The sequence below is a fragment of the Lynx canadensis genome, chromosome C2, assembly GCF_007474595.2.
Source record: "Lynx canadensis isolate LIC74 chromosome C2, mLynCan4.pri.v2, whole genome shotgun sequence".
NCBI classification, from domain to species: Eukaryota; Metazoa; Chordata; class Mammalia; order Carnivora; family Felidae; genus Lynx; species Lynx canadensis.
In genome coordinates, this window is record NC_044311.2 from 5,019,363 (window position 1) to 5,037,742 (window position 18,380).

The 18,380-nt window shown below is 43.3% G+C and overlaps 1 protein-coding gene across 1 annotated transcript in view; it reads right to left on the bottom strand.

Annotated features, from left to right (window-relative positions):
* TRANK1 (tetratricopeptide repeat and ankyrin repeat containing 1) overlaps positions 1-18,380 on the bottom strand; it is a 79,499-nt gene that overhangs the window by 41,254 nt on the left and 19,865 nt on the right. The window contains 2 exon segments of the mRNA XM_032594639.1: positions 1,113-1,274; positions 10,041-10,211. Of these exon segments, the coding sequence (XP_032450530.1) occupies positions 1,113-1,274; positions 10,041-10,211 (333 nt within the window).

The window sequence follows — 18,380 nt, forward strand, 5'->3', positions numbered from 1 at the left end:
GAAAGCAGGGAGGAAGAGAAGAAGGGAAGAAATCAGGAGTCACCTAAATAAGAGCAATTTAATGTGCATTGCTGGTTTTTGCTTCCCACCTTTCTCGAAGATTTCTAAAACAAACACTCACTTTAATATTGAAAATCGTCATTTGAAAACGAGAAAAACAGGACCCTGGACGAGGTGCTCTACGCCCATCATCTCAGCAGGTAGGGACCCTAGCTAACGCAGGGTTGCGGAAACCGAAGGTCCTGAGGTTAAATAATTGGTCCAAGGCCACAGATCAGGTAAGTGGTAGAGGTTAAGATTCAAATGCAAAACTCCAAGCCTGAAACTGGCTACTCCTTCCTGCATTCTCTGGAAAAGTAAGAAATCTCAGCCCTTTGGATGGTCCAAGTGAATGTGTTACAGCCCATACTGACTGCCAATTTTAAAAGTACTAACTGTCACCTACTTAGGGTTTCTAGAATCTTCCCTAGTTATCTAGAATGTGTCTCTGAAGTCCTTTTCTAGAACTTTCCTGATTTCCCCCTAATGAAAAAAATTACATTCAATTCTACAATAACTTTATATCCCAACATTAGCCACTATCTATAGAAGAGAGAAACATCTGTGGTATTTAAAAAATGATCATATATGTAAAAGTAACTGTTGCAGGATACATGATAAACCAGAAACAGAGGCTGATGCTGGGGATGGGATTTAGGGACTAAAGTTCAAGGTGCATGATCTAGACTTTGCACTGAATAATGTTCTGTGCTGTTGGAATGTTTTACATGTAGCTCATCACTTTTATTTTTTTTAATTAATTTTTTAAAGATATTAGGAAACAGGGGGAGCCTGGGTGGCTCAGTCAGTTAAGCATCTGACCTCGGCTCAGGTCACGATCTCTCGGTTTGTGGGTTCGAGCCCCCCGTCGGGCTCTGTGCTGACAGCTCAGAGCCTGGAGCCTGCTTCAGATTCTGTGTCTCCTTCTCTCTCGGCCCCTCCCCTGCTTATGCTGTGTCTCTCTCTGTCTCTCAAAAATAAATAAATGTTTAAAAAAATTTAAGGATACTAGAAAAGAGTTTTAGTGAGCATAAATCATCTTTGGCACAAGCGAATGTTGCGAGCAAAATTACCTTGCAGAGAAGAAAGGAGGCGTAAGAACCTTTGAATTACTTCTTGCTTCAGAAAGTTTTTATGCAGCAGCCGGTTTCCTGAGTTCATGTACTTGACCAGCTGCTCAGTGGCCTTCCGGAAAGTGTCGGTCTCACTAGCGGGTCCATCACCATTGGTCAGTCCTACAAAACAAGCAGACGATGCTTCTGAATACAGGGACGACAGCCGTGGCAGGTTGCAAAAACCACCCCAGTTCTCCACCCCTCCGTGTACGCCCGTGCTTTGCCAGGTGACTTCGCATCACCTTCCATCACGAGGTGGAGCCTTTTCTCCTCCCCACCCTGGCATCTGGCCTGGCTTCTGGACTTCTAGAATGCAGTGGGTGTGATTTTGATGCTCGTTCTGAGGCGGGGTCTCAAGAGGCCTGGCTTAGTTCTATTTGCTCTCTTGAGACCCAGGCCTCTGCCATGGGAATAGGTCCAGTCTCGTCCTTGGGAGGACAAGAAACAGCGTAGAACAAAGAGGAATCAGTCCAGCTGTCCAAACTGAGGCTCCATAGACGTGAAAGGGCCTGGCCAAGACTGGCACGTCCACAGACACTTGGAGGAATTCAGTTAAAGCCAAGAGAACAGCCCAGCCTAAACTACTGACCTACAGGATCATGAGCGAAATAAACGCTGGTTGCGTCACGAGACTACATTTGGGGAGCGATGTGTCACGTGGCTATAGATAACTGACATAACAACAGTTCAGGGAAGTAAGACAGCAAGAGGAGGGCTTAGCACCACAGTAACATCCAACCATACCCCAGCCACCCGTGAGTCTTACTGACAAGCAGGAAAAAGCCAAGAGGAAGGACCCACCTCTCTGGCCAGAGAATGGAAGACAATACCCCCTTGGTTCCATTTACTTGAGAAAGTCGCCATGATTAGAAAACCTCCGCGGAGACAATGTTGAAAAGGGCAAGTGTTTTATTTTGCTATCAGGTGATACACTCAGAAAGCGCTCGTGCTTACAACGGAATCTTACTGAGCACATAGGATGTGTGTTTTCACACCCAGTGGAAAGGGCCTGGCCCACGGCGTCAAGTGCCATCACATCGTGCAGAGACGAACGAATATTCAACGTCATGTTCTAATAGAGCAGGGACGCTTTAAAAGAGATGAACTATTTGAAAATGAGAAAAAGATTGAAAGCATCCTGTCTTCATCAGCTTCCCCAGCAGCAGGCCCCGAGTCAAGGATTTGTGTGCAAGCTGTTCATGAAGGAGGCGACCAGCGGAGAAATGGGGGAAGTAGATTAGGGGTCGGGGAGGAAGCCAGGTGGCCTTGCCTGAACCCACAGGGGAGCTCCAACGTGAGTACTCCAAACAGGTGTCCCCATGAGAAGTCAGGGAGACGGGCTTTCAAATGCTCACCTCACTGTGTCACTGGCTACAGGCTGCCCTGAGAGCGTGTAAATTCCCTAGCACTCCTGGTTTGAAGGAACACAAGCAAAACTGGCTCCATAAGCCGGTCTCCTTGAGAGCAAGCCTTGGGTGTTGGCTTCCCAAACTGAAGGCACAGCATGTCAGGGAGCACACAACAATCGTGAAAGGGACCCAGGATCCAAGCACAGTTCCAACATTACCCGCTGTGCCTTCTGACACACACCTGGATCCCCTTTCAATACATCAAGTCAGAGCACCAGAAACACACACACACACACACACACACTCACACAGCAATACATACTGACATCGGGGCCAAACGCACTTTGACCTCCATTCAAGAGACCTCCAGGTGCCAGACAGAAGCAAGACGCGCTTTAGCACCATCCTCCACAGAAAAAGAAATGGAAACCGCGTGGCCAAGGAAGAGCTACATCACCTCAGCCAGAGACCCAGGAAACGTGTATGTGGTGTAACACTGACTGACTAGCACCCCCAGATCGGCCCTCCCAAGTTCATCCTAAGATGCCAACGAACACACAGAAAACAGTGAAAATTCATAGAACAACACAACAGTGTTTCACAACAGTGAAATTCACAGAACAGGACCCTTGGAAAAGGAGCAACTTCCATCAGTCTCGTGTGCCCGACCTCACGCCATCAACAGCTTTTCTAGAACATCATTCTTCCACTAGGGAAATTAGTATAAAAGTCTTCTTGAAACTGAACAGAAATATACTAATCTTGACAATACAGGCAATTAGATGCGGTTGTATAATAAACGCATGGTTGTGTGGTTCTGAAGAGTCAAGCAGTGGGTCAGAGAAAATTCCACACGTCAGGAAAGAAACCAGAGAATGATATCAACAATGTAAAGGTGCGTAAAAGGGGGCGCCTGGGCAGTTCAGTCGACTAAGCGTCCGACTCTTGGTTTCGCTCAGGTCATGATCTCGTGGTCTGTGAGTTTGAGCCCCACATCTGGCTCCGTGCTGACAGTGCGGAACCTGCTTGGGACTCTCTCTCTCTGCCTCTCTGTCAGCTCATGCTCTCTCTTTCTCTCTCTTTCCCTCTCAAAAATAAATAAGTAAACTTAAAAAATTGTTTAAAAAGACACATAAAAGGAAAGGTGCTAACACACTGATGATGGTATTTCTGGGCAGACACAGGCGACTTGCTTATTACTCTGAATCTGTTTTGTTCTAAATTTTCCATAAGCTTAATAAGAGACAAGAGAAACATCAGAATATAAAGTTGCTTATATATTACAATCACAGATTTTTTTTAAGATGATTATGTAAGTGCTGAATAACAACAAAAAGACTGGATAAAATATGCCAAAGTATAATTACAATAAATGTTTGCTTTTACATAAAACTCTGTTTTTACAAATTTTCTACAATGATCAGGTTTACTAGATATATATATAAGCAGATTTAAAATTAAAAGTTGGGGGGGGCGCCTGGGTGGCTCGGTCGGTTAAGCGTCCGACTTCGGCTCAGGTCACGATATCACGGGCCCCACATCGGGCTCTGTGAGGACAGCTCAGAGCCTGCAGCCTACTTAGGATTCTGTGTCTCCCTCTCTCTCTGTCCTTCCCCCACTCATGCTCTGTTTCTCTCTGTCTCTTAAAAATAAATAAACATTTAAAAATTTTTGGAAAAAAATTATATTAAATCAAAAGTTAGGACGAAAAGAGATCTTCTGGAGTTGCAATCGTGCTCAGAAGTGTTAGAACATAGAAACAAACCATTTGAGAAAGAGATTTCGTTTTTGCCTGAAATTCTTCTTTCAAGCTAAAAAAGGCAAAACTTGTTAAATTTTAGTACACACATTTTATCAATTTAAATTTATGTACTCATTTCACTTTTACAAAAGAAAAGAAAAATGTATAACCTTAAAAGCATGGAATAAGACTAAATGACCAAATCACAAACATATTAATTTGGGGGGGGAGGGAGGTGAGTTTATGGAAAATTAATATTTTCTTGTTTTCCTTTTCTATACTTTGTGAAATTTTTAAAAAGAATACATTGCTTTTTTAATAAGGAAAACATATCAGGAACATCTTTTAGGTCGATTCCTGTATGTGTGAAAATGGGGCACCATCTCGGTGCTGAGGGCTGGTAAGATGACAAACCAGGGCCTCTGAGCCCCAAGTTCTGTCTACGGGGGAAGCCCACACACACAGAGAGAAGCTTCTCGTGTCCTCCGAGGGCTGTGCACAACACAATGCAGCTGGCTCCCACTGGAGCCCTGGAGGGAAGGCCTCAGAGGCCTGGAATGGTCCTCATTCTAAGTGAATCAGATAGTACAAAATGAGGAAAATGAGGAAAATGAGGCCTCGGGTCCTGAGGAGAGGAGAGCGACGGCGGCCAGAGCGGTGGGCCTGCCGCCACCTGGTGGTGGCCGTGAGAGGCAGGGAAAGGCAGTTAAGAGTGTCCCTCGCCAAGGTTTCAGTTACACGGTCGACGGTCGACTGCAGCCCAGAAACAGACGGTGCTCCTGCTCACAAATCGGCAGAAGGTCCGTAGTACCCTAAGGCTCTGTCGCAGTGCCCACCTCAGACTCATGTCGCCTCATCAGGCAGGCATTTTATCGTCGCACATCATCACAAGTGTTTTGAGAGAGCGAGAGAGACCACATTCACCTAGCCCTTCTTACAGTCTACATTGTTTTAACGGTTCTATTTAATATGAGTTACTGTTTTCAATCTCCTGCTGGGCCCTGATTAAACTCTATCATAGGGATGTATGAATAGGAAAAAACATAGGACATCTGGGGTTCAGTACTGTCCACGGTTGCGGGCGTCCACGGGGAGTCTCGGGACGTGTCCCCTGCAGATGGGGCGGGGGACTGCTGTATGTAACCCTGACTCTAGGACTAAAGCTTTGCTCCTCCAAATGGGCTCTAGCTTCCCCCGGTAGTTTGCAAGAACTGCAAAATCTCAGGTCCTGCCCAGAACCTGCTGAATCAAAATCTGCATTTTAACAGCCTCCCAAATGGCTCCCATTAACATCAGAAGCTCTGGTTTAGAGAACAGCAGAAGTCTTCAGGAAGACCCTTTACTTCTCACCTAGGCGCAAAAGCCATCCTCTCCAAAGACCTTGTCGCCATAATCATCAAAACGGGCGCAGAGACACCCAGGATGAGCCGAGGGTGAGAGCTTCTTTTACCCTACTCTGTACATTAGAATATTGTCCGTCCGCGTACGAAAAGCTAGGGTCTTGAAGGCGCTTTACTTGGGACCCCAGATGTAAAAAACAAAACGATTAAGTTCGTGGACTCAGGTCAGGAGCAAGGGTCCCCAACTCTCTAGCAGCACTCTTCCCAAAGATAGTGTGTTTCCATCCAGCCCGTTAATGTGTGAGGATGGGGAAGGATTAAAGTCCATAAAATCCTAATCTTTATGACTGGACAGCTACCTTTATGCCCATAGCCCTGGGCCCTCCCTCTGCCTGTCTTCTCAACTACTACGCTGGTGAGAAAGACCACGCTGGGGCTGAAGTCTAAAACTACACTGTCCACCACGATGGCCACTAACTTAATTAAGTAGAATTAAAATGCATTAAATAAAATGAAATTTCCAGTTCCTCTGTTGCGTGGGTCACACATTTCAAGTGCTCACTAGCCGTATGTGACCAGAGGCTATCACATGAGACAGAGCAGATATAGAACATTTACATCACTACAGAAAATTATATTGCATGGTACTCATCTACAAAGATTCCCGGACCCCACCTTAGATGTTAGTGCAACTGGCAAAAATCTTAGAAATGAAATTTACGCACACCACTCTACACAGCCGTATTGATGCTCAATGATGTTCGATACACACATCATATTCCAACGACTTCTACAAGGGTTCCACTGCTCGGAGTCTTTGGGAAATACACTACCAGAAGACTCCAACTCGCTAGCTCGTCTTGACAACTGTCATCCTCCTCTTCTCCAATTTCTATCTATCAGTTTCTTTTGCCTTTTTTGACTCAGGGTTTCCCTGTGGTCTTTCAACACTCTTCTACACGGCAAGAAAAAAATCGTGGTTGACGGTCCGGAAAACTTTAAAGTAATATCCAATAAGCTTACCAACGTAGGCTGTAGGTTTCACGGCATCCACTGTCATCACAAACTACTCAGTGAGACAAATGGCAGGCTTGGAACAAGGCACATTCCTCTTGAATGTGCTTTTCTTCCCATGAGAGTATAATTGAATTCTAACAGGTAAGAAGGGAACTGGCTGCTATTCTACTGAATCTCTTCTCCCAGTTCCAAACCTAGGCCACAAATTTAGTTGGTGAAGGTGGAGAGAGAGGAAAGGAGAACAAGACCCTGTCTCAGAAACTGAGATGCTTTTAGGATTAGCAGATATTCAAAGATTCTAGTCTACAAAAAAAAAAAAACAAAAAAACAAAAAAAAAAACAAAAAAAAACTTGAAAAAATCAAAACTTTAAAAACTAACCAAAAATGAATGACTTAATGCTAACGTCTGTAGCCCTAAATATAGCATACATACACACATATACAGTATTCTAAGAATTAGGGTTAGAATTAATTGCAAACACAAAATTAAACATAAGTGAAAAATCTGCAAACAAATCAGCCATTTTCTACCATCAACAGGTGCTCCTTTTTTGTTGTTATTTTAAAACCTGGAAATTCACTGGCAAAGAAATCTGTTTGGTTAGTGTCAATTTCTCAAACAGTAGAAACCATCCCGAAGCTGAGATTACATACATAAACCTCTCAGAAAAGAATTTCACAATGATTTGTTAATTACACTACCTTACAGAAGAAATCACAAAACCATTTAAAAACTAAACATGAACAAACTGAGGGTGGATGGGGGGTGGGAGGGCAGGTAGGAGAGAGGGGAAAATGGGTGATGGGCATTGAGCAGGGCACTTGTGGGGATGAGCACTGGGTGCTGTATGTAAGCCAATTTGACAATAAATTATATTTAAAAATAATAATAAATAAAAAATAAACATGATATGTCACAGCTTTAAAAGATCATTTATGAGAAACAGAGGACTCTGCAAATACACTTCAGTCCCCTCATTCCCACGATCTCATGGAAACAATAGAAGATATTTTAAACAATTACATGAAAATAAAAACATAGGGCAATGAGGGGCACAGGGATATTAAATGAAAAGCAGTTTCTCCCCCAAATAAAACCTTCCGGACCCTGGCAATTGCGATGACCTCGCCTGTCCCCCTGCCTTTGGTTCCAACACACACACCCAATGGGCTTCCTTCACCTTGTCACCTACTTACCCACTCCAGGGGGGGGCAGTGTTTCCAGGGGAAACACATCCAGATAACTTCAGGAAACACACACTAACCATCTATTGAGGATTAGTCAGTCTAGTTCTTCATTCATGCACAAAAACCATCCAAAGATCAGAAGATAATTAAGGAAGAACAATAGCAGGGCACCGGGGGCGGGGCAGCGGGGCTCGGTTGGTTGAGTTTCCGACTTCGGCTCAGGTCACAATCTCAGGGGTTCGTGAGTTTGAGCCCTGCGTCGGGCTCTGCGCTGACAGCCCGGAGCCCGCTTCGGATTCTGTGTCTCCCTCTCTCTCTGCCCCTCCCCTGTTTGCACACTGTCTTTCTCTCTCAAAAATGAACATTAAAAAAATTTTTTTGTTATTTAAAAAAAAAAGAAAGAGCAATAGCACAAAAGAGAAATAAGAAAATGAATCTACTAACCGCCAAAGAAACAAATAATTCAGAGAAGAGAGGAGGACGTTCTTTTAGGAAAGAAATTCTTGATATTCTTTTTTTTTTAATGCTTATTTGCTTTTAAGAGGGGCAGTGGGGGGGGGGGAGAGAGAGAGAGAGAGAGAGAGAGAGGATCTAAAGCGGGCTCTGCAATGACAGCAGAGAGCCCGACACGAGGCTCGAACTCACGAACTGCAAGATCATAACCTGAGCCAAAGTCAGATGCTTCACCAACTGAGCCACACAGACGCCCTGAAATTTGCAATATTCTCAAATGCCATTCAAGAACAGGCGCGAATGCGGAACAAGCACGAGCTGCCATAGATAAGAAAGAATCAGAGAACAAGAGTTGCTAGAAATTAAAACTGAGTTTCCAAATTAAAATATGCAAAGAGCGAGCTGAGTTATAAAAGAAACGCTGGAGACCAAGTTAAAGATCTGGGAAGAAAAAGCACCTAGAAAACATTTGGGAAAAATAGAGAGACGTGTTATAAATTCAGGAAGCGCAGCCATTTAATGGTAGCACCAAAAAGGCATCGGAGGGGAACCAAATAATAAAAAATAAATTTCCCTGGGCTAAAAAAAGCTAGATTGAAAGGGGCCAACAAGAGCCAAGCGGAAAGAACGAAAAAGGACCCACACCTAGAAATATCCCAGGGACATTTCAAAACTCGAAGGACAGAGAAAGTCCTAGATGGGAAAGTAAACGAGACTGACATCAGATTTCTAATCAGTAGCAAATGGAAGCTAGAAGACAATGACAGTTTCCCCAAAGTTGGGAGGAACAAGGTTTTACAGAATATTCCATCAATCTAAGACCCCACGCACTGACGGACACACCAGAAACAGCTGCCCGCAAATCGACATGCCACATGTGAAACACACTCCGATTTTAAAGACGTTAAAATGTGGGGGGAAACTGCAATTTAGAATCGACAAAACATAATACCTATGTTCAAGCAAACACTGCCTATACTCAACCAATGTAAGGACAACATAAAGACATTTTCAAAAAACTCCATGAGTCTACTATCCATGTCTCTCCTCCAGGAAAAATACACACATCCACACAATAATGTATATGTTTTGTTAAACCGGGATGCTTAAATAGTATCACAATTAAAGAGCAAAGTTTTCGGGACATTTGGTGATTCTTTCCTACGGCTTCAGCTAGGCTTATGTTCAGTTGCAGAACATAATTTACATAATCATTTACATAATCACACTACCATGTAAATGCCATTTACTAGAATTCCATTTCTAGAATTCATCTGTGGATGAAGCACAGAAAACTCAGAGGTAAGGAGCAGAATGTAAACGACACACATAACATTACTAGGCAAAATACAACAATTAGAGCTAACTTGTTGCATTTCATTGGATACAGCAGCCAGTCAATAGATGCTGTCCCATACTAATAAACCATATGTGTTTAAGAGATACGAATGTATTTTAAACTGTTGGCTGTAGTTGCTTCTGGGGAGTAGGCTTCATTTTTGTTATCTCCTGTTTTGCATGATTTTTTTTTTTACTGTGTGCATGCATGGAAAAAAAAAGTCACCTATACCGCCCAAAGGCAGACCTAGCAAAGTTACCAGAATGTCACAGACACTCTGTAAGGAAGAGTTGTCTTACTGTATCTTTCCAAACAGGCAAACAAGTTTTCCAAAGTTGAGGGGTCTCACCTCCATCATCATATACTAAGAAACTATAAAGTGATTTGCATCTAATATCACAGACCCAGTTTTAGCACCTCCCCCCCCCCCAAAAAAGTTATTTCACCGGAAGCTGTACCTGATAGGTCCTTGGAACATGTGGCCAGCTTTTCCAAGTGACTGTTGATTTTCTCGATGGCTTTGAAGTTCTTATTCCTCTTCAGGACGTCCATGGCAGACCGGGACTGTCGATCCAGCAAGGTGGGGTCTGCCCCAAAGCTCAGGAGCATCTGTACGTCCTCTGTTTGTGCTAGAGCAGGCCAAAACGACAACAGGGGATTGTCGAGGTTCCTTCTATAAGGAGACGTCCCCATGAAGGCTCTTCCTCCCAGTTCCCTGCCCAAGCAGCCTGGGGCAAGGAGACCAAGGTCCCTCTGCTTCTAGAATCTTAACTGCTGGCCTTGGGCAATCCACCCAAGTCCCAGAAGTCCTGTGTGGAGTGGGTAGGACAATAGCTTTTAAGAGGTTCAGAAGTGCTCTCCTCTCTACCTTTCTCCCCTCTCCTTGGCAACACGCAAGGAGAGGGGGGATCTGGTTACTAAGCAACAGTTACAGCTGTAAGGATAACAGCAAGCTGTGACTTCAGATTTCTTTATTCCTTAGAGGGGAAACAGAATATTCTTCCGGAAAAAAAAAAAAGCCTGTCTGGGGGGATAGAAGAAAGTGGCAATTGCTTTCGCATCAGGGTCTTTTTGTTGTCACTGTTTCCACCCTCCCAGTCCCCACCCTCTGGCTGCCAGCTCCATTCGCTGCTTTGACATATCTATTTGCCGAGCACCAAGGTGCCTCTCTGATCACAGACGCAACAGGTTTCCGAATGGAACGGGTGTAGCCCTGGGGGTACAAAGACTTATGTGGGCACAGAGAGTTAAGCAAATCAACGCCTGATCCCCAACTTCCAAGCCCATGTTTTCCTAAAATTCACCGCCTTGACAAGGCACCTATCCAGGCATCGTCCTGTTCACGGAGCCCCCTTTTCCCATGTCCCCAGTCACAACTGCCCTTCTCCCATTCACAAAAATGAGACAAAATTACAAAGTCAAACGTCTTACCCATCAAGGATCTCACTGGGGCAGGCAGAATTCTAAGATAGCCCCCAACTGCCCAGCTGCACTGGCACAATCGATCAGCACACAGTTTGTGGGTTTGAGCCCCGCATGGGGCTCTGTGCTGACAGCTCGGAGCCTGGAGCCTGCTTCGGGTTCTGGGCCTCCCTCTCTCTCTGCCCCTCCTCCGCTTGTGCTCTGTCTCTCTCTCAAAAACGAATAGATGTAATGGGGCGCCTGCGTGGCTCAGTGGATTAAGCGTCCGACTTCGGCTCAGGTCATGATCTCGCGGTCCGGGAGTTCAAGCCCGGTGTCGGGCTCTGTACTGACAGCTCAGAGCCTGGAGCTTGCTTCGGGTTCTGTATCCCTCTTTCTCTGCCCCTCCCCTGCTCACACTCTGTCTGTCTCTCTCTCTCTCAAAAATAAACAAACATCAGGGGTGCCTGGGTGGCTCAGTCGGTTGAGCATCCGACTTCAGCTCAGGTCATGATCTCACGGTCCGGGAGTTCAAGCCCCGCATCGGGCTCCGTGCTGACAGCTTGGAGCCTGGAGCCTGCTTCGGATTCTGTGTCTCCCTCTCTGCCCCTCCCCTGCTTACTCTCTGTCTCTGTCTCTGTCTCTCTCTTGAAAATAAACAAACATTTAAAAAATTTTTAAACGTCAAAACGTGATGAGACTTCGCACAGGTAATCAAGGCCCAAAGCACTTGACCTGAAGATATGGAGATTATCCTGATCTAACCGCCTGAACTACATAAAGGTCAAAGGTATACAGGTCAGGAAGAGGGTAAAGAATTAAAATACGAGAGGGGTGTGATGCACAAAAGAAATTCTCCCCTGCTGGCTTTGAAGAGGTGGGGGTGCACATGACAAAGAATGTGTGGGGCCTGTAGAAGCTGACGCAGCCTCTGGCTGCCAGCCAGCAAGGGAACGAGAACCTCAGTCCTACAACCGCAGGGCACCGGCTTCTGCCACCACCGTGTGACCCCGAAAGAGGGCCCGGAATTCCAGATGAGAACAAAGCCCCGTCAGTACCTTGACACCAGCCTCAGGGGACACCGAGTAGAAAACTCAGTCACGTCATATCAGACGACTGTCCTACAGAACTGAGCTGTTTTGAGCCACTACATTTACAGGGATCGCTACACAGCCTAGAGAACTAACCGCGAATTCATGTACTGCCCCAAGGAGGTGAAAATTCCTGGCCCGCAGAGTATCAACAGAAGGGAGAAGCAGGTGACCACCAGGTGACTCTTTTCAAAGGACCTACAGGCTACCCCCTCTTACTGTCCTCCGAAATTATTATTTTTCTCTGTAATAATTAGTTACAGAAGATTTTAATAGAGTGCTGTGGCTTTGATGATATCTGGAGTAGCAATTTTGTAATAATTAAATCTAGAAAAGAGACTAACTCTAGAGTTTTAAATCACAGGAAAAAAAAAATTTTTTTTTTTTAATCTAAAGCCATATAAGTATTTTTGTTCCAGAAGAAGATACTGGACGGCTGATGAGACTTTCAGGCATAAATTATATTAGGGTAAACTTCTCTCTGAAAAGTAAACGAGAGATATGATCCCCCCAAAAAATGAATGAACAATTTGATATTTTTGGCTGCTAAAGAGCTGGTCCATAATTTTTTACACAGATGTTAGAGGACATCAAAATTGCTGTAGCACTTATATTCTAGTATATGCAAATGAAAGAGAGAGAGAATAGGTGTATTTTAAAATATCTGTGTACACAATTCTGAAAATTACCTTTTCTTACACATTTTTGACTCACAGATAAAAAATTCTAGATGTCAACATGAAAACATGTAAAGTGCATAGGTTTTCAAGTCTTGAAGGAGATAAAGAGGCAAAATTTGAAGACACACCAAGCTTTTTTTTTTTTTACTTGACTAGCACCCGTTACCCTTTTTCCTGATAACAAGAGCCCAGTTTTCCTTTGAGAAGCACCTTTTCCAGCCTACCTGACTTGATGTGAGTGAACACCAGACAGACACACATTCTACCACCATGACATCCTCCACAACGGCCGCAGCCCCGGCGTCGGCCGGGGCCCCAGCTCCGACCCCAACCAACCCCAGCCCCAGCCCCAGATCCAGGGGCAAACACCTGATTGGGGTCTGGACAATCAGATCATTCCATCCCGGAGCTCTGCCCCAGCCCCAGCTCCGGGGAAAACGCCTCACCAAGAACTAGCCAATAAGATCATCCCATCCTTCTGGCTCTACTGATTGGTTCATGGAGGACATGTGACCAACGTCAAGTCACCAGGACTCCTTCCTAGGACTTGAGCTGAAATACTGAGTGGAGGTATCCTCTCTGGCTGCGATTGACAAATAGGCATAAGATAAACTTAATATCCGGTGGCTTCACCTGAAAGAGAGCCTGCCTAAGAAGGAACCTAACACAGAAGAAAGCAGAGCTGAGAGGTAGAAAGATTCGTGAAAACACCTTTGGAGTACCTGGACCCAACTCTGGACTCTTGAGTCACATGAGCCAATAAATCCCGTTTCTTGCCAAAGCCAGTTGGAGCGTCTGCAGCTTATAACCAAGTCCAGTGCAACTACTCCTGGCCTGGCTTGATGTCAGTTGTAGGAGATGACCGTTTCTAGGCTTTGGGTCCTGCTGCTGCCGGGCTCTGGTAATTCCCTGAGACTGTACTCCTGGGCCTCCAAACCACATTGATCCAGAGCCAAGAAGACCGTAGTAACAACCGCCACCCACCAAAATGCCGGCAGAACTGATGATTTCAGAGGCTCGATGATGCTGCAATTATTTTAAATGGTGAATTTGGAATTCAGGCCACATTAAAGTCGCTGGAGAGCTCCTGAGTCTCCATGTATCAAAAAAGTATTAAAAGTGGAGATAACTCATACACTGTTGGGGCAACCTTTCTGGGGTTCAGATTAGCAATAGCTTTCAAAAGCCAGATACATACCAATATGCTAACATCCTAAAGTTGCACGTATGTTTTTATTTATACATTCATAGAATATTTGTAGGAAAAAATCATAAGATATTGGTAACATGGGTTTCTAAGGCTAAAGGACAAAGACTCGCAATACTTTTTGTATCTTTTGAGTCGTGAATGTAATCTATTTAAAATTTAAATAAAATGAGAGTCATCCAAATAAATAAAACGTACAATTCTTTGAACAAACAATCCCTCAACTAGGAGATAATCCTACAGATACATTCCCACCAGTGCACAAAGATGTATGTAGGAAAATATTCTCTGAGCTTTATTTTCGGTAGCAAAATAACTGAAAACCATTTACACACCTATCAGTGAAGTATAGCCATGTCAGAAAAAACTGTGAGCTGTTAAAAAAAGAAAAAATGATGGGGCGCCTGGGTGGCTCGGTCGGTTAAGCGTCCGACTTCGGCTCAGGTCATGATCTCACGGCCCGTGAGTTCGAGCCCCGGGTCGGGCTCTGTGTTGACAGCTCGGAGCCTGGAGCCTGTTTCAGATTCTGTGTCTCCCTCTCTCTCTGCCCCTCCCCTGTTCATGCTCTATCTCTCTCGGTCTCAAAAAAAAATAAACGTTGAAAAAAAAATTTTTAAAAAAAATGAAATAGCTATGCAGTTACTATTAGGGGAAAATGGCCAAGATTATTGTTCAGGGAAAAAGCAAGTTACTCAATAAAATGTAGAGTATGCCCACATTCATATTTAAAGCAGGAAAATAAAAATTGGATACACACACACACACACGCACATGCACACACGGGTACACACATGTATATATCCCGGCAAGACTCACGAAAAAAATGCTTGGTAGCTGACTGTGTGAAAGAGAATTTACTTTTGATCACGTATCTTTTTTAAATGTTTGGATTTTTTTTTTAACCAAGAGCATGCTTTTCAATTTTCTTTTTTGCTTTTAAAATATTTTTTAAATTTTTTTAAATGTTTATTTATTCTTGAAAGAGAGACAGAGTGTGAGTGGGAGAGAGGCAGAGAGACACAGAATCTGAAGCAGGCTCCAGGCTCTGAGCTATCCGCACAGAGTGCGGTGCAGGGCTCGAACTCACGAACCGTGAGATCATGACCTGAGCCGAAGTCGGCCACCCAACCGACTGAGCCACCCGTGTGCCCATTAAAATATTTTTTGATTGAACATACCATAAAATTCATCCTTTTTAAAGTGTACAATTTAGTGGGTTTCTGTGTATTTATGAAGTTGTGTAACCATCACCACTATCCAGTTCCAAAACATTTCATCCCCCCAAAAAGAAACCTTATATGCATTAGCAGTCACTCCATATTTCCCCTGTCCCACCCCCAGGGGCAATGTGGAATCTGATTCTGTCTCTAGGGATTTCCTTATTCCGGACATTTCATATAAATGCGATCGTGCAGTATGTGGTCTTTTGTGTCTGGTTTCTTTTACTCAGCATAATGTTTCTTTTTTTTTTTTAATGTTTATTTATTTCTGAGACAGAGAGAGACAGAGCATGAGAGGGGGAGGGGCAGAGAGAGAGGGAGACAGAATCTGAAACAGGCTCCAGGCTCTGAGCTGTCAGCCCAGAGCCCGACGCGGGGCTCGAACTCAGCATAATGTTTCAAGGTTCATCCATGTTGTAGCATGTATCAATATTTCCTTCTTTTTTATGGCTGAATAATATTGCATTGTATGGATGTACTGCCTTTTTTTTGTCCATTCAGCAATTGATGGAGATTTGGGCTGCCTGCACTATTTTGGCTCTTATCCCATAAGGCTGCTATAAACCTTCACGGGCAAGTTTTTGTTGGAATACGTTTTCATTTCCATGAGGCATATACCTAGGGGTAACATTGCCAGATCATATGGTGATGTGAGTACTGCCAGACTTTTTTGCAAAGCAGGTGCGCCATTTTTTATTCCCAATTTTTCCACATCCTCGTCAATAAGTTCCTGTCATCTTTTTGTATCTCAGCCATCTTGGTGTGAAGTGTACTTTTAATTTTTAAACCAGTTTTGGAAAGGTGATTCAAAGAAGCCTCTATGAACAGGCAAAGAGCCTAGTAGACCAGGAGAGAAAGTTCAGAATTAGTGGCATCTCAAATCCCTGAGGTCTTGCACACTTTAAAAATAAATGATGCTGAAAAATAAATAAAATAAGTAAATAATGCTGAGACAAGTAAGTGGACATCTGGAAAATGGTAAAATTAGATCTTTGCATGAAACTCCAATGGATCAAGGATCTGAATGTCAAAAAGGAAACCAGGCACCCGGCTGGCTCAGTCAGTTAAGCATCTGACTCTTGATTTCAGCTCAGGTCATGATTTCATGGTCGTGGGATTGAGCCTCGCGTTGTGTTCCATGCTAAGAGTGTGGATTCTCTCTCCCTCTCATTCTGACCTTCCCCCACTCATGCTCTCTCTCTCAAATAAATAGAAAAAAAAACTTAAAAAAAAAAATAAAGAGACCATACAGGTACTAGAAAAAAACAGAAGTCTTTAACTTTGATGCAGGTAAAGATTTTCTAACTCTGACGCCAAATACAGAAGCAATAAATTAATAGATCAATAAATTTGACTACATAAAAAGAATCAAATTTGCATGACAAAAAAGAAGGCAGAAGACAACTGAAAAACTGGGAGAAAAAAATTCATAACTTATACCATAGACAAAGAGCTAATGAACAAAGAATTCTTAAAAATTGAGGGCAAAAGACCAAAAATTCTATGGAAAAAGGGGAAACAGACATGAACATGTAACTCACCAAAAAAAAAAGTATGTGTGTGTATATGTGTGTGTGTGTGTGTGTGTGTGTATAAATGGTTCTCAAATGTATTTTTCAACATCCAAAGTCATACATAATTAGAAGGTAAACAACCTTAAGATACCAATTTTTACCTCTCAGACCAGAAGAAATTTAGAAATCCGACAACAAATTCTGTTGGTGAATCTGTGGGGAAAGATGCATACATGGCAGGTAGTTGTGCAAATTGACACAGTCCTTCCAGATGGAAATCTGACGATATCTAACAGAACTAAATATGATATGGGGTGACCTGCAGAACATAACTGTTAATGGAAAAAAAAAAAAGCCAGGTGCCAAACAGTGTCTGTAGAAGGGGACCCTCCATGTAAAAAAGGAGATGTAAGAAAATACACGTGTATCTGCCCATCACTGCAAAGGGAATCCAGAAAAAATAGGCCTGATATAAAAGAAACTGATCGCTTACAGGGAGCGGATGGGAGAGGGGCAGAAAGAAGGGGGGAATTGGGAACTGAGGGTGTCAAGAGAGGAGGAGGAAAGGACCCTTCTCTGAGTATATCTTTTTGTAAAGTTCAGACTCCTAGAACCATAATAATGTTTCACATATGTGCCTTTCACATACCAAAACGTAAACAAAACCAATCAGGACATGAGAAGAACCCTAAAATGAAATGCAAACACTGAAAAAATAATCCTCAGGGTACTACAAATGAGCAGCATACCTACAGTGAATAGGGTGGGGAGGAAAAGAACTTACTATCTTGACTGGATGCCGTAAAGTTGAAGACAAAAAGAACTGAACACAGACGAACATAAAATGAACATAAAACAAACATAAATCTAGTTAGTGGATGTGTTTCTCAAAGAGGCATGGGATAGCAGGTCTGAAACTCATAAAAGTGAGCACATAAGTAAATATATTGTAGAAGAGAGAGGTCACAAATTTTAAAAGGCTAAATGACCATGGTGTTGGTCTGCAATCAGAGGTATGATAGGGCTCGTCAAAGCAACACAGAAGCCAATCTGAAGGAAAGAGTGCCTCGTGGCCACAGCTGGAACAACTTGGGCAACAAAATAAATAATGATAGTATTAGATTTTATCCCATAGAATAAATATCCATGAGTCCATATTAAAATACACATACATACATACATATATCGAAGGGATAGCTCTTCATTGCGACACAATCCCAAGTAATGTAGAAGAAAAGAAGAAAATTAAAAATCAACATTAACCAAAGGTCACAGTAATAGTTGGTGCTGATAAGATCCACCAATGGATACTAAAATTAGTGTGCAAAAGTTTAAAGGGAAACAGTATTTGCATAGATGGTATTTGGAGAGTTCACATTATCTCCTACAAGGTATTTAACAACTGTGAAAGGAAAGATGGTAACTTCACAATGGAGAAGTCCCACAGATCACAACTTAACCAGCCAATCAAGGCTAACGTCACAGGACATATTGCCATCACGAACTCCTGGATATAATGCTGAGAAGAACACAGAATTATTTCTGTAGAATTCTTACCAAAAATGCCTGACTTTATTCCAACGATGAGAAAGCATCAAACAAACTCAAACTGATAGACCATCTACAAAACGACTGACCAGTACTCCTCAAAAGGGTCAAGGTAACAGAAGCCCGAGGAACTGTCA